The sequence below is a fragment of the Sycon ciliatum genome, chromosome 1 (genome assembly GCF_964019385.1).
Source record: "Sycon ciliatum chromosome 1, ocSycCili1.1, whole genome shotgun sequence".
Taxonomy (NCBI): domain Eukaryota; kingdom Metazoa; phylum Porifera; class Calcarea; order Leucosolenida; family Sycettidae; genus Sycon; species Sycon ciliatum.
Window position 1 is genome coordinate 67627048 of NC_088643.1, and position 24764 is coordinate 67651811.

The 24764-nt window shown below is 46.2% G+C and overlaps 3 protein-coding genes across 4 annotated transcripts; 2 read left to right on the forward strand and 1 right to left on the reverse strand.

The window, feature by feature from the left end:
• Positions 1–5031, reverse strand: LOC135805037 (calcineurin subunit B type 1-like). Its single transcript, XM_065319024.1, has 6 exons — positions 4891–5031; positions 4758–4797; positions 1962–2138; positions 1507–1566; positions 733–917; positions 1–207 (listed from the first exon to the last, which is right to left on the reverse strand). The coding sequence occupies exons 1-6, from the start codon at positions 4891–4893 to the stop codon at positions 160–162; spliced, it is 513 nt and encodes a 170-aa protein (XP_065175096.1). The 5' UTR covers positions 4894–5031; the 3' UTR covers positions 1–159.
• A 321-nt stretch (positions 5032–5352) lies between these two features.
• Positions 5353–12708, forward strand: LOC135805038 (mannose-1-phosphate guanyltransferase beta-like). The gene is made up of 10 exons (XM_065319025.1): positions 5353–5668; positions 7236–7316; positions 7595–7643; positions 7817–7959; positions 8269–8427; positions 9392–9470; positions 9644–9771; positions 10904–10982; positions 11376–11479; positions 12131–12708. The coding sequence occupies exons 1-10, from the start codon at positions 5540–5542 to the stop codon at positions 12260–12262; spliced, it is 1083 nt and encodes a 360-aa protein (XP_065175097.1). The 5' UTR covers positions 5353–5539; the 3' UTR covers positions 12263–12708.
• Positions 12709–13328: 620 nt separating this feature from the next.
• Positions 13329–24405, forward strand: LOC135805039 (pseudouridylate synthase TRUB1-like). Of its 2 annotated transcripts, XM_065319026.1 has the most exons (8): positions 13329–13535; positions 14664–14734; positions 18038–18099; positions 18822–18903; positions 19942–20017; positions 21334–21470; positions 21856–21912; positions 22963–24404. In XM_065319026.1, the coding sequence occupies exons 1-8, from the start codon at positions 13417–13419 to the stop codon at positions 23142–23144; spliced, it is 786 nt and encodes a 261-aa protein (XP_065175098.1). In that variant the 5' UTR covers positions 13329–13416; the 3' UTR covers positions 23145–24404. The 2 variants fall into 2 exon arrangements, with proteins under 2 accessions (XP_065175098.1, XP_065175099.1); XM_065319027.1 differs by lacking the exons at positions 13329–13535; positions 14664–14734 and adding an exon at positions 14969–15352 and having other exon boundaries at positions 22963–24405.
• Positions 24406–24764: the final 359 nt, after the last annotated feature.

A 24764-nucleotide genomic window follows, 5' to 3' on the forward strand; every position in this document is an offset into this window, starting at 1 on the left:
TTACAGGTCTTGCACACACTATTCAAAGCTTGCACCAGCACACGTAGCACACACCAAGTTACAGCACGACAATAATGATTGGTAGGTCATGGTCTAGGTCTATACTAATCTGATGAAAATTATATACATAGAAGAAAAGATCTAATTCCAGAGGTATCCTCAGACATCTACCACCATCTTCGACGAGACGTCACTGTTTCCAACAATCTGTAATGGATAGCAAGCAGAGAAACAAATCCAAGACAAACACATTGTCATTCCGACCAACAAGGAGACACTAGCGGCAGAGAAGCAATTTGGCAAGAGCCATGCACATTCCTTGGTCTTTGAGACTTTCTGCAGACCACAATGCAACTGTGTGACTGTTCAGCAGATTGGGATATCAAAATCCGGAATGAAACAGTGAGCATATGAAGCTATCTGATCTCAATTGTCTAGTGGGAGAACTTTCATCCAAGCGCAAGTACTAGTATGCACATCTTCCCATTGTTGTCAGCAGTGCCACATGGACCCTTGGAAATCCGACCACCTCCCGACCAGGCTAAGTGGTCCTATTTCCGCAAAAGATCTGATGGATTGTGTGTATTTGTGGCCCATGGTGGAGCCTTGTGCAGGATCAGGAAAAGGGACTGCGTGTACGAAGTGGTTGGAGACTGAGATCCCACTGCATTGCAATGGAAAATCCCAATGGTTGGAATACTGTTATACATAAGCTCCAAATTGTGCTCTTACCGCTATAAACTCCTCAAAAGAGATTCGGCCATCACCATCCTTGTCTGCATACATGATTGTCTTGTCGACAATCTGCTGAAGCTGTACATCCTTCAGGTTGTTGCCAACCATCATCTTGAGAACTTGGAAGAGCTCGCCATTGGAGATGTATCCGTCCTTGTCGATGTCGTAGATTCTGAAGGCAACTACAAATGCGCACAACCACAAAGAAAAACAGATTGAAACACAGACATATACGCTCTATTCACGGTTATCGAAAAACCGGGTCCCCAGAACAGAGACCCAGTTGATGAAATGCAAGTGGTAAACACACTGCCCTGGAAAAAGGCGATTTAATCAAGTAGGGAGGGATAGCTGGTGGTACAAGTACAAACAAAACCCAGTACTCTCCCGAAGTGACAAGTGTACTTCGAAGTAGTTCACACAAAGGCAATACATCCACGATCAGACACATTGAGTACCAGTTGACAGGTCAGCAGTGAAGCTAGAGCCACAGAGTGAGCCTGGGGGGTTAGTGTTATTTTCAGTATAATATTATGTTGGGGGCCACAGAGAGTGTAGAGTCTATGCAATTATTACATCAACAGTTGAGATGCTTTCTATGGAGTGGCAAAGCTGGGGTGCAGCAATGCACTAGCTGAAGCAAAACTGCCTCACAAGCTTCACACCACTTACATAGCCTCATATATTTTCATGACACTGGACAAGTGTGCAGCACCACATACTTGTGAATACAGTCAACACATCATGTTCACTCGGCATAAATATACTCACACTTGAGCTTCGACTCATTGTCGCCTTTTGAGCTGAAGAGAGACATTCCCTCAATGAATTCTGAGAGCGAAAGCAGAAACAAGCAAGCATCAGATGATAAACGCGCCCATGCAAGGTAGATTGAAGGTATTCACACTGATAGCAAGATCTACAGTGCATTCATCATAGAGGCATATCCTTACAACATTGGTGCTATGCATCCTCAAGCATGTATTGCATGGAGAGTAACGACTAAGCACATGCGAATAATATTCCAGCATCACCGGCGGGGGATTCACTGCCTATTATAGCAAAAATATTAATGGCATACACTTGCACAAACGCATCGGTTCCTACGCAAATCACAATGGTAACTTGAAAAACCATCGTCTTGTAAAGGAAAGCGAAATATGCATTCATACAGTTATGCACAGATATTGCAGCAAAGGGTAAAAAAACCATCACACGGTCCTCACCCTTGAAGTCAACCTCGCCGTTGCGGTCTGTGTCAAAGATGTCAATTACTCTTGTGACCAGTGGGTTCTGCTGTAATTCTGGCAGTGACATGAATTCATCCACGGTCAGTGATCCTGAGCTGTCCTTGTCCAGCTTGCGGAAGCGCTTTCCCAGCCTAGCAATCTCCTCATTGTCAACTGCAACCAGGCACATATACAATAACGCAAAGTAAGTATCCCGTACATTTGTCATACCACCCTTCATACGGTATGTACGATGCCGAGACTAAATCTCTGACACAACATAACAGAATAAACACGAAAAATAAGGGACCAAACACAGCAAGAACCAACCTCCCGGTCAAGTGCTCTCAAAGTAACTTTCAAGTCATTTCAGTGATATCACCCATGCAGCCTATGACCACTATTGGGCTCAATCGAGCCACTCAGGTCTGTATGCAGCACAGGCGGATGTCACAACCCATGGGAACGTGAGATATGAAAGTCTTCAAGATCATGCTGCATTCAAAACAGGCTTCTTTTTTAGCCGGCCTTTTTCTATCAATGACAGCATGACAACTGTAACGTGGAACAATGTGGGTTTCACTCATTTCAGTCGCTCATGGGGCAGGAATGATGTATACACGCTTGCATATGGCATTGCTGGTCTGGGCTGCACTTGGGGTTAGCAGGTCAAGGCGACGACCACAGGTAACATAGACCACGGACCATGAAGAGCTTCCACATCCGGGGTCGAAACACACATTGTTTCGGGTACTATGATCTCGTATCTTCTCCCCAGATGCTATGACTGCCTGGTTAACACCCTGCACTAGGAGAGAGTCCACTGTCCAGAAGCATAGAGTTGCACAGGATGTGGCACTAACTGACTGATGGAGCCTGGCTTCATTGAGTAGCTAAGCACTGTACAGTTTATGGCAGGCTTTCGAATCAATGTGGAGGAACAGGATCACACAACAGAGGAGAGATGTGAACACTACAAACACATAGCAAGACTGCACTCGCTTCAATACAGAGCCAACATTTTTTTTTGTTAAAGGGGAAGTATACCCTAAAATCAATTTTTCACCAGCTGTAGTCTTCGGGGTGCTGAGTCGAATGGTCTTGGTCCGAGGAAGCTGAGACGCTCCCTTCCTCCTTTATTCCCAATCGAACCCGCGTACTTCCACCGAAACTGGGTGACTGCGCCCTACTAGATAGGGATTTGTATGGAAAAGTCACTAAAAACGCCGTTTCGTTCTTATAAAAGCACGGATGACCGCGATTGGTCCATATGTTGTAGTCTTTTGGCCGCTGAGTCGACTGGTTTTGGTCCGAAAGGCTGCGATGCAGTGTTCGGCCCTTATTCCCAATCGAACACGGTTGAGTAAGCGGTCACGTGCTCATTTACAGCCTGTTTGGGCCCGTTTATGTCACTCGAGTTGAACCTTTGAACCACGGAGATTAAAAGCTCTCTTACGACTCCCTACTTTGAACCTTTGAGTTGAACCTTGATGTGAAAATTGTAGCCTGCAGGCACGGTGACCAGGCGACTGGTGTACGCATGAGCACGTGACCGCTTAATCAACCGTGTTTGATTGGGAATAAGGGCCGAACGCTGCATCGCAGCCTTTTCGGACCAAAACCAGTCGACTCAGAGGCCAAAAGACTACATCATATGGACCAATCGCGGTCATCCGTGCTTTTATAAGAACGAAACGGCGTTTTAGTGACTTTTCTATACAAATCCCTATCTAGTAGGGCGCAGTCACCCAGTTTCGGTGGAAGTGCGCGAGTTCGATTGGGAATAAAGGAGGAAGGGAGCGTCTCAGCGTCCTCGGACCAAGACCATTCGACTCAGCACCCCGAAGACTACAACTGGTGAAAATTTGATTTTAGGGTATACTTCCCCTTTGATTATTTCCTGGATTGCATTCGATACCGATAAGCGGCGGGAAATAGTGTAGCGGGCATGCCGCAGGATACCTGCTTGAATCCTACTTGAGCACACTTCACCGCTAAAATAATGTAATATTCCACCAAGCCAGCAATCCATGATTCAAGCTGCACACTCTCGTTTTCATCCTCTCCTCACAGCACACAATGCTACACTTTGTAGAATTGAAGTCAAAGACAAGTTATGGAAATCCCTTTACAACCAAATTGCAACCCCAAGAATATATTGTTGTCTTATGATTAGGGGTCATGGAGGACATGAGGCTTGAAGGCTTTCAGAACTGGATCCACAGTAGGAAATTTTGCTATATTTCTGGCCATGCTGACAACCAATGCTGCCCGCGTTTGGAGCACAGCACCCATACAAGAAGCGTTCACTAAGACTTCAAGCGACGACATGAAAGAAAGTTTGTTGAATCCGAACATCATTGCGTCGCACAAAGTCATCGATGAAACACTAATTGCCCATTGGAAATGATCTTGTGATGAACCGTGGACCGATCAATACTCTTCCACCTGACTACTTGAAAATAAGTGAAGAATGTATTCTGCGAATCTTCAGGTGGTTTCTCTCGCCCGTCGTCCAGAACTGCAGGAGCGAGCGTTTCATTTCGATGAGAGTTGGGGAAGGGTATTTATCCATTCCCCTAAAATACCTTTTGCCATTATTATGGTTCGTTTGAAACACCCAAAAAATTCATTTCAGCCTCCGCGAAGTGTCCCTTCCGGATTGACAAGCCACGGAGCCTGTCCAGCAATCTTACAAACTCTCATTGTGTGGTACAGGGGCAAAAACTGCGAAAATCGGCGCGCCCTAAAGCACAACAAGATGTATTGCATTCTAGAGACAACAGCACTTACAGTGGGTTTCGAGGTCATCGGGAAGACTCAGCCCGTTGCCCTACAGAGGTCGAAGACACAAAACCAAGAACGCAAACCTTATGGAGGGCTGCCGTCCGAAATCCCAAACAAGCTTTGTTCAGCCTCTGCCTACCATTATTCTGCTGACCCGCTGCTGTCTTCCAAAGAGAATCCGAATCAAACAGCTTTCACTTTCCAAACCACCAATACAAGGAAATGGAGAAGACGTTGGCAAGACCCACGCGCCTTCCTATCTGTAGCTGCCTTCCGATTTGGAGGGTTGCGCCTTTCGCCAGCTTCGCCAACTCGGCGTGAACCTTGTCCTGATGCAAGTCCACAAGGGGATTCCCCGTCTTTAGGCGGAAATCCTGATCAGTCAGGCTGTTTTTGTGTACAACACGAGCTAGCTAGCTAGCTTGCGAGTTTTTCGTAGGATGTACGCGCACGAGGGCCTCGAGGGAGTCGTAAAATCGGGATTTTACGACTCCCTGGCTGATCTGCTGGAGCATGGCGCTACCGTAGCGACAAAATGACCATGATGACGCGACGCGACGAAACGACAAGTGCATTGTGTTTATCGATCGATCAGACTTTGGACATTTTCATTTTCAAAAGAATAATTGAATAGACTTGGCGTGGCACCCCCTTTGTGTCTCCTTCTTCTTTCTTTATGTCCTTGTCGCTATCATAGAGTGGTCGAAGAAAGGCCATCGCACCAGTGCAATTGATTAGTTATCTCGTACGTGGTTATCAAACTCTTTCTCTTTGATCAGACCATCAGCATGAAGGCTCTAATCCTTGTAGGAGGTTTTGGAACTAGACTTCGCCCTCTGACGTTGTCGAAGCCGAAGCCACTCGTAGAATTCGGCAACAAGCCAATTGTGTTGCATCAGATCGAGGCGTTGGCTGCGGTGAGTACACCGAGAAATTACTCCCATCAACTAATTTTGAAAAGAGGATTGAAGCCAGTCGTGACCATCTCTGCTGCTGCAGCCTAGCTGTACAGGAAATCGGGAATCCATTATGCTCAGGAAATGCGCTTGACTAAAAACTTAACCACCAGCACTATAGCACCACTACGGTGTCAGCGTGACCGTGCCAGTGCTGGTGTTGTAGAAAATGATTCCTATGATTATGAAATGGCCATCAGTACACATTTCCTCAGATTGCTGTGGATACTGGCATACACATCGTACTAGAGAAATAATTCCTCCATACAACTACATGTAGCTGCTTTGATGCTACAGATCTCATCAGTAATGGCTGTAAGGATATTGAATGGCCGGAATTTGTGAGTAGCAGATACATATCATTGAAACGAAAGAGTAATTTCAAATGATGATGAAGAAAAGGAAAAAGTAATGAAACTTGTATTAGAACATAACACAAAAGAATGAAGCAATTGTAGGCAGAGGCATGTCCAAGAAAATGTGCTAAAACCTCGATACAGTTTTGAAACAATAATTTCCAGAATTTCAACTCGGGAATAAACACGAGGGAACAATTCCAAACGTTAGGAAGTGATAATGACGACTAGGAATTCACCAATCAAGCTAATTTATACCATCGTGCGCCAGGTGAAAATTGTCTGGGTAGGATGTGATAATTGTGATTGCCTATGCCTCGATAACATCAAAATAAACATTACGAATACGCGCACAGTGCAAGTCAAAACACCTCCTTTCTGCTTCCGTGGGATGCCACCACCCCATGGTTAGTTGTCAGATGCAGCTCCTAAGCAGCATGGGAGGATACAGATCGGATCCACCAACCAGAGGTCAAATCACATTTGGTGCATACATGCTTCTCTTGTTTCCAGTTCATGTGGGCCGCAGCACGGTTCGAAAAATCCACCCGCTTCCTAGCAGGACGTGATCCTGGCACCTCCCGTTTCCCATATCATTATCGTAAACCAACTATAACTCGATAGCCTATTCATGTATGTGTTTATAGCTATGATCGTTAGGAATCAGTTAGTGGAAATTAACAGTAGAGGCTTTACCTATTGTTCCAAGTGTCCAAAGGTCACTAATGTTGCTATACCGATATTCAAACGTGTGAACTTCAATATCCAGGAACGGGTATGGATATGGAAGTTCGTAACGCAGTGAGCAGTAACTGAAGAAATCAGTATATTTTGCAGATTCCGAATCAGCCTGCATGCATCTGTTAGTCCATCAATAAATCCGTGAACGTTCTTATCACCTATATCTGCCATTCTAAGTCTCCTTTCTCTGGCCTGGCGGAGATGGTATTTTTTTCTACAAAATCCACATATCTCCAGACACTGGGGACTGGGGTGAATCATGGAATAAACATCTTTGTCTCAATCCCAGCAGAGTTCTCACCAGTAGTTCAGCACACTGGTGCAGGTAGCCAGCACGGTTATAACGGTTAACATGCCGTGCCGTTGGTTGTCGTGTGCTGTCATGCTCCTGATTCTATGCGATTTGTTTTCTTTTTGCTTACCATCTGTAGGCCGGTGTCCGCCATGTGGTCCTGGCTGTCAGCTACAGAGCTGAGTTGCTGCAGAGCGAGATGAAAATCCAAGAGGAAAAGGTACTGCTGACTTTATGTTGCCAAGTCTGAATGTTAGTGTGTGGTGTGTGTGTGTGCCTCCCATTTGCTACTCTATCCTTCAGAACTTTTTTGATTTTTTAAATCTGTTCTTGTCGTGGTCTGTGGCCAAAAATATATCATTTTATTCTTGCTACTGCATCAGTCTATGAGGACGAAATCAGCTCTGCTCATTGAGAATGCCTTTGGTGCTCACTGACGTACATTTCATACTGTGTGTCTGTGTGGATGTATTTATGTGTGTCTGTGTCCTATCCCAGCTTGGCATCCGTATCACCATCTCTCAAGAAGATGAGCCTATGGGAACAGGTGAGACATTTCCTTTCAGTCCTCTCCATCTTATGCCCCCTTACCTTATCATGTCGCTGAAGCTCAGTGAGCTCACCCTTGCGAGGATAGTGTGCCCCTGGTAACATGCATTGTATATGTCCATTACTTTCTGTGTTTTTGTCGTGTGTTTTTTTTCTTCCAAACTTTTGCAGCTGGTCCACTGGCTGTTGCTCGCGAAATTCTTGCAGCCGATGATGAGCCTTTCTTTGTGCTCAACAGCGACATCACATGCAACTACCCGTTCAAGCAGATGATTGAGTTCCATAAGGCGCACGGCAAGGAAGGCTCTCTTGTGGTGAGTGGGGAAGGCCAGTTGGCAAAGTAATTCAGGAGAGGTCTTTCGATATGCGAATTCAGTGTGCAAGCCAGATATAGCTGCAGCACGGCACCTGCACCACTGGTGTTTTGTATCAGACTTACAGTACGCTGGAGTCAGTTAAATGTGTTACGGAACACGCTTTCCACCAGATGGGATTTTCCGCTGGTTCGTCATGCAATCGTTGGCTGCCGGCTACCAATCAAGGTGGTGGGTAATGATGCCTATGTGTATGTCGGAGAACTGACATTATAACAATGGTGGATGTTGTGTGCATTTGACCGCCAGGTGACCAAGGTGGAAGAGCCGTCCAAGTACGGTGTGGTGGTGTACGACAGCAAGTCTGGGGAGATTCAGCGATTCGTTGAGAAGCCTCAGACATTCGTCTCCAACAAGATCAACGCTGGAATGTACATTTTCTCACCGAAAATGCTATCCAGGATACCTGTAAGTTGTTTAATATACTTGTAGGAGTCGAGAGCGACTTCAGCTGTTCATCTTTTTTTAGGGCTCCCGCCGATACAGTACAAAAATTCACACACCAAAACACGGTTTTCTATGATTGACTAGCCAGGCATGATCGATTGGGCGAATCCCGAGCAAGTGGGCTCCAAGTGAGCGTGATCGTTTGGTCGAATCCGATCGAATCCGGAGTAGGTGTACTTGGAGTGGAATCTGGCCCCCACACCGGGAGTGGAAATGGACTTTGCCGTTTTTGGACAGCTTTCACAGAATCTTTGTACGATATGCGTACATTTTGCGTACTGCACCCTTGTTTTGTTCGATTGGGCCAGCGTTGCTCGGACCACACCGCCTGCTCACACTCAATCCAGATTCGCCAATCGATGACACCCAAGGTCCACCAGAACTGAACCGTCAGAGTTTTTTCTCTTTAAAATAATTATGTTCTCTCTTTTTTTGTATGTAAGTCATACAAAGTGACTAGGCGCCAGGGGCGAACTGGTGGTAGTAGTGAAAAGGAGAGCTCTGTGCCAGAATAACATTGCAGCCTAGAGAGCGTATGTGGGCAGGCGTGTGTTTACCACCATATTGCCAGGTGTGTATGTGCGGCCATTATTTGAATCAACCGTAAGTCATAGCCAAGAAAGTTGTGGACATTATACGTCATAGACAGCACTTATTCACCTTTTGACATTGGATCTGCGATTAGCTGTGGTTAAAAAATCTACCGGATACAACTCGAATGACTTGTCTCCCTTTTTGTCTATACGTTCAGTGCAGAAAGGCTGAGCAACTCGACAGTAGTTGTTGTATTTAAAAGGTCCCGGTTTTGCAGTCTCTTTGGGCTATGATCTGAGTTAGGGTGTTGCAGTGAGGTGGTTTCTTGTTATGATCTGTTTCATGGCTTTGTTATGACTCGGTTGTGTTGATATCTTGATATCTTGCCCAGCTTCGACCCACCTCTATTGAGAAGGAGATCTTCCCTGTAATGGCGCAGGACAACAACCTGTATGCTATGGAACTTGATGGTACGGAGGTAGTTTTCTGTGTTAGCTTTCTGCCTTCTCATCTAACCATATGCACTGTTTGAGAAAGAACTATGGCTTTTGGTGGTCTGTGAGTGGCCTGACTGTGGGTAAGCTTTTATATAGGAACACTGCAATGTACTGTGCTGTCCACTGGCTATTGTGTTTCGGCATAGGATTCTGGATGGACATTGGACAACCGAAAGACTTCCTGACGGGAATGTGTATGTATCTCGGCTCTCTTCGTCAGCTTTCCCCGGATCGACTATACAGTGGTGAAGGTGTCGTAGGGAATGTGCTTGTGGTACGTGCCTTTCTTATTGGACTTGCTGCTGTAAGGGATCTGGATGTTATAGAAGCATGTTATGACTTAGAATGGCTAAAATGTCCCTTTCTTCTTCAGTACGAACCCCTGCAGCCTTCAGCTGTCTTGTGCAAACTGCTTCAAACTGCATGAAAATGGTTCTGCAGTGAAGTGTTAATGATTGCATGCAGGGCAACACTGATATATTATAATCTGACGTAAGGGGCCGTCCAGGGTTACCAATTGTTTTTACAAAACGAAAAGTTTTAGTATATTTCAGTCCCACCCACCCACCTTTTCTGCAGGTGAAACGAATTCCTACAAAAATATTGATGTCAATTTTCAACACCCAGAAGTAACTGGGCATTCTCCATTTGCATTCAATAATTATTTTCAAAACGAAACTCCATCAAACCCAACCACCCCCCAAACGAAAACTTTTAGTTTTGAAAATATTATTGGTAACCTTGGACGGCCCCTAACAATGTTTGACTTGGTCCTAGCAGGACATGTTGAATGTTACCAAAGCTCGATACCAAAGCTCAGTTCTGACCGCTCCGCAGCAATTTGATTTTTGGTGACTCCAAATCTTGAAATTTCTTTTTGTGTACAGTTGCTGAATATGCTAAAAGTAGCTACACTCTACTTGTATTATCAATAGTCCAACAAGAGTATGCAACTGTGATCTCTTTTCTATGGGCCAGATGTGCAGCGCGCGCGCGCTGCCTTCATTACACCATTCAGCTGCAGTCCGCGCACTGCGGAAAATCAAACACCGCACTTTCCATGAACTTTCCTACGGAACTGGAATTCACGCGCCAAAATTTAGAGTTCGCAAAGGTACTGGAATGAATCGAGCAAAAACGAATGTGCTCGTACGGATTGTGGGTTTGAGTGCATGCTTTCAGAGCGTGATGGAGGCAAGTTACGTAATGAAGGCGGCGCACCACGCATGGACCCATAACCACAGTTGCATATTCTTGTTTATGCACTATTGGTATTATCACTAGCAGCGGAAAACCATTGTTCTAAGCTTGTGACGTGGAGCACCTTCTATAATTCCACCTTTGTGTCACTGTGTGTATGTTTGTATATGTGCGCGTGTCTGTTCATCTTGCTTGTTTGTCTGTAGGACCCAAGTGCGAAGATCGGTAGTCAATGTCGCATCGGTCCCGATGTTGTCATTGGACCTGGCGTGGTTGTTGATGATGGTATGTTTTCTACTTTCTAGTCACTGTCAGTCAGTGGCTGGAATGTGTACTAGTATCCTGTGTGCTTTAAAGTATTGGTACTTCAATAGATTATTCTTCAACTGTGTGCTGTGAATGTTGTGTCACTGCCTACGTTGACAGTGAAAGCACAGTGCACTCTCATTTTCTAGTCATTCCTGTAGCTTGCGGCATAGCACATGGGCCACTGAAAGTGACTTGACAGTTAGGTATCACTGAGCGGAAGGGCTATGAAAGTGTTGTACAGTAGCCATGTATCATGTCATATCTAGAGAGTTTCTCATGCAGGGAGAGAGAGAGAGAGAGAGAGCAACTAAACCTTTCCCTTTTATCATCTCCGCTATTTACTTTCTATGACGATGTGTCCTTATTCAGGCGCATGCATATCCAGGTGCACGGTATTAGAAGGTGCTCGCGTCAAGTCTCACTCATGGCTCAAGAGCAGCATCATCGGCTGGCGCTCGTGTGTCGGCAAATGGGTAAGTCCAGGGAAAACTGCCTGCTGTGTTCTGCATCATAATATACACCGTATTTTTTGCAGATTCTAAGTCATGCCTACACTTTTCGGGTCTCTGTCGTAAGATTCCAGTGTGTTCACTTTGGTGGTAAGCCTTTACTCGATTGTAAGTTGAACCCCTTTCTTAGACTGTTTGGTTTAGTATAAAAAAGTGTGTATGGTATTCACTATTCAGGGAACATATTGTATTGGAAGTCCATTGTACATGTGAAGAGCTGAGATGCAAAACCCGCTAAATCCAGTTCATCCCTTTTCGGGTAATGGCCAAGAAAGGATTCATTTTATGTGCTGTTGGTATCTAAATCCAAATTTGGGTTCCAGTTTTGAAATGGTTGTAGGTAGATTTCGATGTGAAATTTTGCCTGGTGGTGCCTCTCAACCTTTTGATTACACTGAGCTGAAAATCTCATTTTTCTCAAATTTGGCGTTTATCGGGTTTTGCAACTCAGCTCTTCATGTGAAGATATGCTCTGCATCAGCAGTGTACAGTATTCACTTGATGGCTAGCCGAAGTCTCTGCTTACCCAATATTTAATTGGTGTTTTGTTTCTTCTTTGTACTTGTATCTGAGTTCAGTTTTTTTTGTTCCTGTTTTTGTTCTTCTTTTGCACAGGTTCGCATGGAGAACATCAGCGTACTAGGCGAGGACGTAATTATCCAGGACGAACTCTTCATCAATGGCGGCATCATTCTCCCTCACAAGAACATCGGAGTGTCAGTAGTGGAGCCTCGCATTGTCATGTAAAATAGTCCTATCGTAGACGGTCTGAGAATGCCCTTGTCCGTTTCAGTTTTCTTCCTTTTATTTGAATTTCTTTCCCCCTTTTTTCATATGAGAACTTTATTCCAATCCTTATAACGTTAGCTTACAGTCATGATGTGTATTTCTGAGATAGCAGTTGTTCAAATTACCTATTGATGTGCAATATGCAGTGTTTTTCTACTGGATAGGCATGTCGTCAGCTTTTTTCTTCCTTTAATTTCCGCATTGTGCACATAGGGAAAACGAGTTATTTTCTTTTATATTAATTTTTGCTCTATTGTCTTCTAACCGTTTCACAGAATGATGTGAAAAAGTCACCTTCGTTATTCGTTATTTTGTTTTTCAGGACATAGCTGGTGTCTGCCAGGTTGTCTGTCATGTTGCCTGCCACGTTGATGATGCACTGAAGTAATTCCTATCCAGCTCAATGATACTGTGTGTGTGTGTGTGTGTGTGTGTGTGTGTGTGTGTGTGTGTGTGTGTGTGTGTGTGTGTCCGCCGGGGCATCAGCGCATACCAATCACCAGTCATTCGTGTTGCAACCAGCACTGCGCTACCTGTGATCGCTGTTTTGAATCTTCTCCTGGCTTTCGGCGACACAATTGCAATCGCGGACGACGTCGTGGCGGAGCGGCTTCCTAGTAGCAGTGCAACTCTCTCCCCTGTCTCGGGGGCGGCGTGGCCAAGCATTTGGCAGCTGTACACCAGGCCAGGTGTGTGCATGTGTGTGTGTGCGTGTGTGTGCATGTGCGTGTACGCGCGCGCATGCGCATACTGTCTATATTCAGGCTCGTGGAAGTGGCGATGTTCTACTAGTAATCTTGCCGGATACCAGCAAGAGTGCATAGCTCCCGGGTGAAGGTCTCCCTGTTTGTAGACCCCTGTCAGGAGTTAGCTGCGGATAGCATGGAACCAAGAGTACATAAACTTGGTTTATGTACTCTTGATGGAACCCTTTACCAATACATGTACACACCTTTGTCTGTTTGGCTGGGTTCAGACAATGCAAAGATTTGAAATCATTAATTTTTTGAAATTTGAAAAAAGCAATGTCTTAAGAAATGTACAGTATTACGTGGTGAGCACTTTTCTTTATATCTGGCCTTTGCCAGCTTAGTGCTGTACTTTTGTTCGTGATGGCTCGTTCTCCTCATGCATGGTCTGGACTGCTACCAGTATGGAAGCCGGTGGGACTGAGGTCGGCAGAAGTCGTCGAGCTACTGAAGAATATGGTCTTGAAACATCATGAAGCCAGGTGATAATCTTACGTGCGTATTGTGTATTCTCGTAGTGTCAACATAAGTAGTTGCCCATTCAGTTTAGGGAGCTTCCCCCTGGTCACTCCTAGTGGTTGTATTGGTATAAATAAACAACAGCAAGAAGGTGGAAAGGCCAGTTGTAAGCCCGTTGTAGAGCTGAACATTCAGGAGGATTGTCTCATGACTTATGCTGCAAGGCATGTTAGCATGGTCCACCTACAGATGCCTGCTGGAGCTTGTTGCACTGGACTGAGGCACTACTATTAGTTTTCATGTACCCAATTCCAGGTGTTATATTTGGAATGTCACTCCAGCACAAACAACCATCTATCCGTAAATAATTCAAAACATCTATGAATACGATCATGAACTCTTTCAGTGCGGAGATGCAGATACAGATGCAATAGAGCTAACATCCCAAGAACTCCTGGAACGATTGTCCGAGCTTGTCGGACGAAATGAGGTACCACATACTTACCACACAGCCTGACCTACGATTGCCAAAAGAACACAGAGTAAAGATAGGAACTGGGTCACTTGGCTCGGGCAGGAGATGTCATGTTCATGCTTCTACCATACACGACAATTTACCAGGTATATTTTTTCTTTGTTTCTCCCGGAGGATGAGCCACACCTGCTGGCTTGTATAATGAATCGCGTCCTCTGATGATTCTTTGTACTTGACTACAACCATACACTGTACACTCGTATCTCTCTTATCCGGGCAGTTCGGAATCGAGTACTGCCCATAACTCTGAATCACATACATTTCAATGGGGAAGGGCCAGAGATCTGGCATATGACATCACTATTTCCACAAACATTGGCAAAAGAGTAGTAATATTTCCACTAAAACTCGCCCACAGGGCGTCCGGTGGGCCGAGGCGCCCGTAACTTCGAGGTTCGGGTAAGAGAGATACGAGTGTCGAATGTGCATCCCTGGATCAAGAGGAGTCCATGTCGTATCAGGACACTTTCCGCTGCACCAAGGGCATCCGGTTAGGGCAGGTTTTACTGTATTTGGTGTCTGCATATGGCCGTGTAGGCTCAAGCTACCAAGCAAGGCATGAAGTACATCTGTTTTGCATCCTAGACCTTGTTCTTTCTTCACGTTGTCTGTGCAGCTTGCCATCTGGTGCGAACTGTAAAGTTGGCCACGGCGGTACTTTGGACTCGTTCGCGGAAGGCGTTTTGGGTATGTCACCTACGTGTAGTGTGAAGCAGGCTAATAAGTACCGTACTTAACCGGTCATAAGTTGACCTCCGAACTTGGGGCCTCAATTTACCGATTTAACCCTTTGGAGGTGATCGTTCGAATTCGAACGATGCCAATGTCATGTGTGCAAGTGCACTGAACGAGTCACAACTCAGTCAAATCTCAACCGAATTCAACAATCGAAATACCTACGAGGTAGCAGAGAATCTAAGCTGTCGGCTCGAAAAACTCCGGGGTCGATACGAGCTAGTATAACAGAGCGGCAAGTGCTCGAACGTTCGCTCGATTTTTCATGCGTCAGCGAAGTGCAAATTTCGTTCAAAAGTGGGATTTTCCCTCTTCCTGCCCACGCAGCGTGTGACATCACTCCCAGCGCTTTTTGTCACGGCTTTTGTGAGTCTGTTAGAAAAAATTTGAATGATTTTGAGCTAGCACGAGTGAAATGGCGAGACAAGGACTATTCCCAGTTTGGATTTGGTATTCAGCTGGCGTTCCTGGCATTCAGTAGCAGACAGCAATCGCTCTCCTGAATGAGTTTGGGCTTGCTGTTATCCTCGTTCCAAGAGCTTTCCAACGAGCCCAAGATCGTCAAAATCGGTGAAGTAGAACCAGCGTTATGATGGAAATTGGAACGAATATACTTGCAATTGCAGCTATCTCCCGACGTCGTGTGATCAGTGCAGTTCCAAAGGGTTAAAGGGGAAGTCCGGTGAAAAATTTAAATTTCACAGACCGTAGAGTTCGGGTCGCTGAGTCGAATGGTCTTTGTCCGAGGAGGCTGCGGTCTATGGTTCGTCAGATACGCCCAATCGAACATGCGCGAATTTGAGCGCACATCACCCAGATCCAGGTGATGACGTCGCAGCGTGCAGCCAGGTAGCCACACCATCTAGTTGTGTACAAAATGGCCATATTCGGAGCGCGTTCGATTGGGGAACCGTTTGTCGCAGCTTCTTCGGACCAAGACCATCCGATTCAGTGTTACAAACACTACGTACCCCGTGATTTTCAGCTCGGTAAACCTCGAGGTTATACCGTATTTTAGCCGTCTCCGAGTTGGACTTTTTCCGTCAGCATGCAATGGCCTCTACGGCTCTAGCAATGCGCTGCGTGCATGCTAGCTGTACAGTAGTGCAGTCAACAAACTCATCACACACGGAACTACTCCCGCACTGCCGTGCTGGGGTAGCTACAACAAGACTCAGAAAACTAGTCAACACACAGACTTGTCATGTACTACACTCGTATCAGTTCATGTAGTCAGAGAACGTGCGTTTCTCCTTGCCGGTGCCGGTGGTTGTGCTTTGAGAAAGAAAATTTTAGTTTTCCGCTCCAGTCCCGCCTCATTATTTTATGCTACAGCGATGAGTGCACAACCGTGACAAGTGACAAAACAGCGAACAGCTCCCGGACCTAGAACTTTCAGATTCCATAGCGTTGCGAGCGAAGAGCCGTGCCCGTGGTTCAAAGAGCCTGCACTGTTCTCCAATTGAGTAGTCCGAAATATTAGTTCGCACCAAAACATCACCATGTGGCAGGCTACTGGAGTCTAAGCGAATCGGTATGGAACAACATTTAGAGTACTCGCATCACTCTTCTCCATTTTGGCAACCCTGCTCTCCAGCGATAATTATATCAGCCTCGTCTGCAATAGCTGCTGCTTCTTCATCAGTCGGAAACTCAGTAGCGCTCACTCTTGACCGGCCCGGCCCGCGCGGCCATTTCTTCAGCTGAATACCGAGGTTCTCAGCCCCAGACCAAACTCATGAAGGTCAGCCATGGCTGCATCCTCACTCTCACAAGGAGTTAGGTCTTCGGGGTCGCTTGCACCACCTAATATCAGTCGCCAAATCATTTGAAATAGCACTGACACTATTGCTTTTACACACTCCTTTTGACCTAGCTGCACGCTATGACGTTGCGGAGGGTGTGGCGCGGCTGCATGACGTCATGGCGCAGCCCCCGAAACTCAGTTTTTCAAACGGAAATATCTCGAGAACGCTTTGTCAGAGACACGTGGGACCAACACCATTCGACTCAGCGCCCAAAACTCTACCGACCCTGAAATTTAAATTTTTCACCGGACTTCCCCTTTAAGGGCATTTATACCCCAGTTGTAAGTCAACTACTGTACAAGCAGAAATATTCGTCTGGAATTTAATTTCGTCTTTTTCGTCCAACGAGCTGTTGGACTGAATTAAATGCCGGACTAATATTGATTTGTCCAGCTTTTCAAAACACTCTTATGATCCATGGACGAAATTTACAACCGGACGAACTCCCTTTCTTTGGAGTTGGACGAAATTATTGACCGCCGAAATTTTCTGCTTATACAGTACCCCTTTTTAGGCCGGTTTTTAGGTCATTAAGAGGTCGACTTTTAACCGGTGAAATATGGTACACAATATGATGTCCAGCCTAGCTGTGGTGTACTGTAAGTCTGCAAATTTTCGGCCCATTCAAATTTCGGCCTCCCAGGGCTAAAACCCATTTCGGCGGCATCAAATTTTCGGCCTGTACTGCTGCCGGCTGTATACACTGTCACACGGAACCTTGCAAAACAAAGTTTTGGCCGCAACAAATTTTTAGCCAAATATGACCAGACCGAAAATAGCCGAAAATAAATACCGTATTATCTCTCTTATGAACACAGGTCTCCATTATAAGCACAGTCTCCATTATAAGCACAGGCTGGAGGGCTGTTGAGATTACAAACGCACAGTCTCCAACATAGTCACAGTGATAATACTGGAATGCAGCTCTGCGCATGCGCTTACCTTGAAATGACGTATGCGGGCGGACGCGTTCGCGTACGTACTCAAACTCGTACTCCAGAGCTAAAAAAAGCAAAGTGCTCCACGTGCATGACTTACACTTCCGCATCAAAAAATTTTCTTCTCTCTGTTCTCTAATCATGAAATCTGAGTTAAATTCCAATTTGAGTGTGTTACCGGTGTGCAACTTTCTTGACTGTTTCATGGTTGAAAAAATATTAACACGGTCTCCAGTATTATCACGGTCTCCTCTATAAGCACGGGTGCGAGATGGGTTGAAAAAATATAAGTACCGTGTTTATAAGGGAGATAATACGGGTATGCGCCGAATATTTGTTGACTTGCAGTAGAGATGATGTGAATCTAATGTACTTTTGAAGTACATGTAGCAAGAACTGGTGCTACCTCAGTACATGTACACACTATACGAGTTTACCAGAGCAGAGCATATGTCTGTAGTTCTGATAACTAAGCGATCCCTACTATGCTTCTCTATGCCTGTGTACAGTCATCGGATTCGGTGATGGGACTAAACAGCTACAGTATCTAAATCAGAGTTCCTCTACAAAGGTAACTGGGCTGTTTATTGTCCTGATGTTTCCTGTCCTCGGCACTCTTCTCGACGCCGGGTATCTAGTGCAGTACCCTTGACTGAAGCCGGAGGTTATACAATACAATCACACCCTCCTCAGAACATTGTGCGAACGTGCGCATGTGCAATAAACTGGCTATGTTGCATAAATAGTGCAATAGCAGCCCCCGCCCCATGGCTTCCATCAAGTACATCGAAGTAAGCATGGTCTAACTTACCGGTACACGAGCAGGGTTGCTAATATACACGAGCAACCTCACCAAGCTCAACTGCCCCGCTTTGCACAACCCGGTACAATTCCTACATGGGGCCATCTCCAAAGTCCTGCTGAGCAACGAGTTGTTTTTGATTTCGAACAGGCGAATAAGTTGTTTTGACAACATTCATTATGTGAGTGCTTACAGTGAATGGTGGCTCACCTTACTTTGAAAATAGATAAATAAATAAGTGATGTTGTGTGTATAATACATGTATGAAATGACTGCACATAATTATCATATTATTGATAACTGTATAAGATGTATTGTCTTCTTGTCGACTTCTCAAAGACACTTGCGACTGAAGAAGCTCCACGTTCCCTTGCCTGCTCTCACTCGTCTTATTTGTTATCTCCCTCTGTTTGTAGCGTTGCGCTCCTTTCTGCAGCATAGTAAAGGGTGGTGTTCAATTGGTGTTTGATTTTCTCGTTCTCCGCCTGCAGGAATACGTTGCTTGTGGGCAGCTAGGAGTTGCCACCGACACGTATGACCCGCTTGGAGCTGAGACCAGGAGGGCACCTTATGGTATGTTGCAGCAACTTGCTTTGCAACCCTGGGATTCCTTTTGTAGTCTACTACAGTGTACAGTATGTTCATGCATGTGCGCCATATCTTTGATTGCTTCCTTCCGCTCACATTCTTGAGTGTGTATGTGCGTGTGTGCGTGTGTGTGTGTGTGTGTGTGTGTGTGTGTGCACATGCATGCGTGTGTACACGCTGCGTGCGTGCGTCCATTGTATGTTGGTCATATTGCGATGGTTACACTGACGTTCCCCCGACCCCCATGACGTCCTGGAAGTGGCACGAATACGACTGGACGTACACATGTACGCATACAATGATGCAATCGGAACTGGTCCAGGGCGACAGCGACAGCACTTTTGGTCGGATTTCACCGAGCACAGCCGTAGTAGGGTAAACAAAGTCGTGTTGAGTTCCGAAAGGGTTTGAACCTTCTGTATGCTGTGTTTCTGCACTACATCGGCTGAGACAATCGCGATAAGACTCCATTACGTTGCTGCTCGTAGTTTCAGGGTAATAACAAATCCGCACAGATAATTTAATTTTATAACCGCAATCTATAAGACAAGCTTGTCTTATAGATTGCGGTTGTCAAATTATTGTTTTATACTTCGAAGTAATAGCAATAAAGAGAACAAATTCTGCTGTCATCGCCACACTACAACGAAGTCATGAAAGTTTACCAAAATTGATTTTCTTGTCACATTCATCAGTGGAAAGTCGTGACTGAAGAGTAACCATGCTGAACAATGATTAAATATACATTCAATAATCTCACTTCACTTCTATTGTCTCACCTTCCCTCATTCTATTTTAGCACTTTATTTTGTTCTCGTAACACATTATTGAATGTATATTTAATCATTGTTCAGCATGGTTACTCTTCAGTCATTTGTTCTCTTTATTGCTATTATAAAATTGTTGCCTCCACGTCGATTATTTGCAAATTATTGTTTCCTTGCCATTTGTTTAGATAATTTATAGCTTTGTATTGCGTTTATCTCCTTTGTCTCGTTGCTTATGTTGTGTGTGTGTGTGAAGATCATGTCACTGCTGAAGGTCTTCGTGAAGTGCTCCAGAGCAAGTTCCTGGGCAAGATCATGCAGAGGCCACCAGCGTGAGAGAAGTACACGTGCATGTGCTGCTATATACAGTGCTGGCCACAGAAATCCAACCTCATGAATAAAGTTACGTTAAGTAGCGTCGGGCGGTACGCAGCCCTAGCACTACACACACTGGTCTGTGCACTCGAACGCGGCACTACTTTATTCACGAGGTTGGATTTCTCTGTCCAGCACTGTACTTACTTTGAAGTATTTGCTCCAGGTTGTCTTTGCTCCAGGTTGTCTTTGCTCCAGGTTGTCTTTGCTCTGCCTTGTTGAAACAAGGCTTGCCAAATCCCTTGTAGGAGAGAAGGAGTGTGTGAAGTAATTTTGAATGTGAACCTTGCCAGCTACCCACCGGCAACTGCATACTCGCGGTGCATGGACGCCAACCACGTCGAGACCAATCAGCATTTCGACAGTGGAAACTTCTGGAAAGCCGATGAATTTCAGGTGCTCATAGCTGTGTGTTGTACATGCTCCAGTCGACCACTTGCATCCTCTTGGTCACACGGTCATAGACCCACGCCTTGAGCGGTTACGTCGCTGTGACATCAATGGCTCTTCATTCGATCTGCATCTTCACCAGTTCACGGTGGCCGTAAGTCTGCTGTTCACCAGTCGTGGACGTGTTCAAACACCAGACCTTCACCTGCCATGTCCTACTTGTGCGTTACATCCTCCTCCGTATGAAACTTGCAGTCGAGCCCGGGTCCAGCATGACCACGCAGATAGATGACTTGCCGGTCCGCCCAGCAATATTCAGTGACTAGCACGGTAGTAAAGGCAGTCGTCATCTGAGGCACACACCGGCATGGTGAGAGCTCTGCTGCCAAAGTGACGGATGCTGGCGGCCACTGTTGCTCGCAGCAGCAGGTTGCTGTGCTGCAGCTTGTGTCTGCACTGCATTCGCCGGAGGTTGCGTCGACTTGGTGTAATGCAGCAGTGCGTGCTGCCGCTGTCCACGTTGACATCCGTCCTTCTGGCACAGACACGCCCAGTGCCCACACATTCCAAGCAGCAGCTGCAGAGCTTGGCGTTGTTGACCAGCTTCCAGGGATTCTCACGGCCAACATTACGGAGATGATCCTGCAAGTCGTGCTAGTAACGTTAGAAGAAGACCGCCGATATCACCGCTTGGTGTGGGACTCGCGTTTCTACAAGTTCCAGTGGTTAGTGTTCGGCATCAAGGCGTTTCCGTACCATTTTTTTTCTCTCACGTTTCTGGCAGTTCACTTCCCTGACTGTTTGCATTGATTAATCATTTTGAAGTTCTCCAACCCCATCAAGTTCATTACTTCTTTTTGGCTTTTTGTGACGCTCATAATAGGTATTCTGCTCTCAAGAAGGATGGTGTGCGTTTCTCTGATTTGAATCGTTCCGGGGTAGATGTACGACCTGAAGCACGAGAACGGCATGTCAGCGACATTCAATTGCTCAAGTTTGAGCCTCCCTTCTTTACCATCAGTGAGTAAGACAGTGCTAAGACTCAGTATCTCTATGGTCTCATACAGTGGCATCATGCCAATCACACTCCTTTTAATTATTCGGTAATTCATTGTGTGGGCAGGGGAAACAGTTACCCCGTAACCCATTTTTCCATTTTTCAATATTGTCTTGCCATGCAAAATGGAACATATGGGGCGAACCTACGACTTCACCCAAAAATGGACAAATGAGTAGGGGGCACTTTTTCACAAGGGGGGGGGGGGCAATCAAAGTAGCCCCCCCCCCCCCCCCCCCACACACACACACATACCTACCCCCCCTTTGGCTAGAACCCTGGACTCCCTGTTGATCTATTCAGATTCTGCTCGATTTCTATTTCGCTATTGGATATTATTATTTTCAGGTGTGACGTGCAACAGTGGAACATACGTGCGCAGTCTGGTGTATGACATTGCCGAAAGTAAGCTGTGCAACTACATGTACTGTATGGGCATTGTCCTGCTTCTCTGTCTTGCTGCTTCTTCTTCTTCCTTCTTCTTCCTTCTTTTCTGTGCTGCAATGGCGACTCTAAATGCTGTGTGGCATACCCCCGGCCATTGCCTAGTATTAATTGTGTTCATCAGTGTGGTGATGGAGACGGGGATGGGAAGTGTTGGGTGTGTGTGTATGGGGGGGGGGGGGGGGAGGGGGTCTTATGGCTGCCGTGTGTGCGTGTGTGTGTTTGTGTGTGTGTGTGTGGGTGCGTGCGCGCGTGCGTGCGTGTGTGCAGTGGCATAATGTCTGTGTCTACATGATGTTGCTAAGTCGGTGGTGCCAAGCTACTAGAACTGGATTTTTAATACTGTCTGCATTAGGCTACCTTCAGTTTTTGATACAAATAATTATAGTTTATGCTGTCAGCTAAGGAATCCACACACGTAGAGTAGAACCCGGGTTAGGGATCCACCTAACTCTGCGCGGACATTGCTGGACTCAGTTGTATAGGGATGGGCAAAACGGTGTGCAAAACGACTTTTTGTGAGTAGATGGACCCCGGAAAAATAGTTTGGAGCGAAAAAAATTACGGCTTCCTCGGAAACCGACGGGGGACCCCCTTGGGCCGGAAATTAAATCCCGGTATAAGGATCACCCGCACAATGTACATGCCAAGTGCCCCCCCCCCCCCCCTCCCGGGCTCCGAAGGATCACCCGCACAATGTACGTGCCAAGTGCCCCCCCCCCCCCCCCCCCTGGGCTCCAATCCCTATTCCGGTGTGACCCTTAACCCGGGTTCTACTCTACAGCACCATAAGGAGTATGAATGAATCATTGCACGCGTGCACACACACACACCACACACACACACATGCACTAGAATTTCACTGCTAGATGTACACATTGTAGCTGTGCAGGCGTTTACCGAACTAGCTGTGTTTCAAACTCTCCCAGTAGTTTTTTTCCACTTGATGGATTGGCTCTTTTGATGATCGCTGTCTGCCCCATTCTCTATCACTGTCTCATTCATACGCAGACATGGATACTGTTGCACATGTGCGTACTCTTCAACGTCTACGGGTTACCCGTTTCACCCATCACAATGCCCTGAGGCAAGAATCCTGGACGCTAGGGCATGTGTATGGCGCATTGCTCCGTCAGCGGAAGGAACAGGAGAGGATGTTACAAGATGGCGTTGATCCGGAGACTGCGCTTTGAGTGGTGCTATTTCAGCTTTCAGGCTCCGTCCACTGCTATACCGTGATGTGAGTAGGTGACATGTGTGCCGGTGGCATGGCTGGTCCATGATGTAAGCAGGTCGTTTGGCATGACTAGTCCATGATGTAAGCAGGTCATGTGACATGAGTAGTCCATGATGAAAGCAGGTCAGGTTGCATGACTACTCTCGTAACCCTAGGGAACTGCAGCAACATGGATCTACCCTTGGAAGAACGTCATGCCATGGGTGCACATGCCAATGGTATGAATGCTTGCTGACTTTGGCATTGTTGATGCGGAGACAATGATTGTGTAACTGTTCTACAACACCAGGTGAGCATTTACACAGCAGTCAGCAGCACCACCGCCTCAGAGTGTGACCTGGTTGGATGTGGAGTGACTTACAGAGCATCTGACCTGTGACGAGAGCTAGTGAACAGGTGCTGAGCAGTAATCTTCTGCGCATCGACATGATCACAGCAGCAGCGACAACAGCGACAACAGCAGCAGTGGCTGGAGTGAAAGAATAGAGAATGCTTGCATGCCGCTAGATGCAGAAGATCTTGGTCATCAGTCTCAAAACATCCATGCACAGCCAGATCTTGGTCATCAGTCTCAAAACATCCATGCACCGCCATAGTGACCTTGAGCACAGCCACTAACAACTGTCTCTTGAGCTGGCATCGAGATCTTTGCTGTTTGCTCTTCATCTCTGGCAAGACATGAATTTTGCTGTCATGTTGCCGATAGCCGACGGCGCTATTTTAAAAGTGCAATTAACAATTCACGTCACGCTGACTCAGCCCCGTTAAGCTCTTGCGCACACCATAGCAGTCAAGCACGCGTCAGTGCTGCACAGTAGCCGTCGAACCTCGGATTGAGTCACGGTGAAAGCAGAGTCCACTGATGATCAGTAAGATGATGATCGCAATTCACATGGTTTGAACTTGCACAGAACTCGCCAGGCAGTTCTGTGTTAATTGCTTTCTTCTGCCTGTGCCAAGCAAACGTGTGCCCAGTTGGCTTCTTTGCAGCAACACTGAGCAGCTCAGTGTCATACACTTGTGTGCAGTATGTCTTCTTTTTTTGCATCGCTCATTCTTTTTTAACAGTGGAAGTGTGGAAGTGCTGAGGCTTCTTTTTAGCTTCATCTGTATAGGAAGAACGGTGGCTATTCCCACAACCCTGCACATCTGAACCCGGTCCATTAATGTATTTCGTTACCGTTCAGGTGAAAAGAAACAATGTGTACGTGTGTGTGTTTGTGTGCACATATGGACAAAGTGAACATGTGCATGTATGTGTAGATGGTGCACTGCCCAGGGACTCTCTGCTCATATGCAGAGGAATCACAGAACAGCTGTACACCAGATCACAGGTGGACATGCATGACCTTGCTAGCTGGCTTTGTGGCAATATGGGCCAGGGACATGCATGACCTTGCTAGCTGGCTTTGTGGCAATATGGGCCAGGGGCAACATCTTGTAGCGAAGAGTTATGGGTGTGTCAGGGACTGCAGATGCATGCTTTCGATTCGAATGGGAATGTTTCATCCAAGAGCAAAAGCCTGTTGTATCATTTTGGTTTCCTTGCGCTTGAAATTCTGGGTGCGGTGAAAAT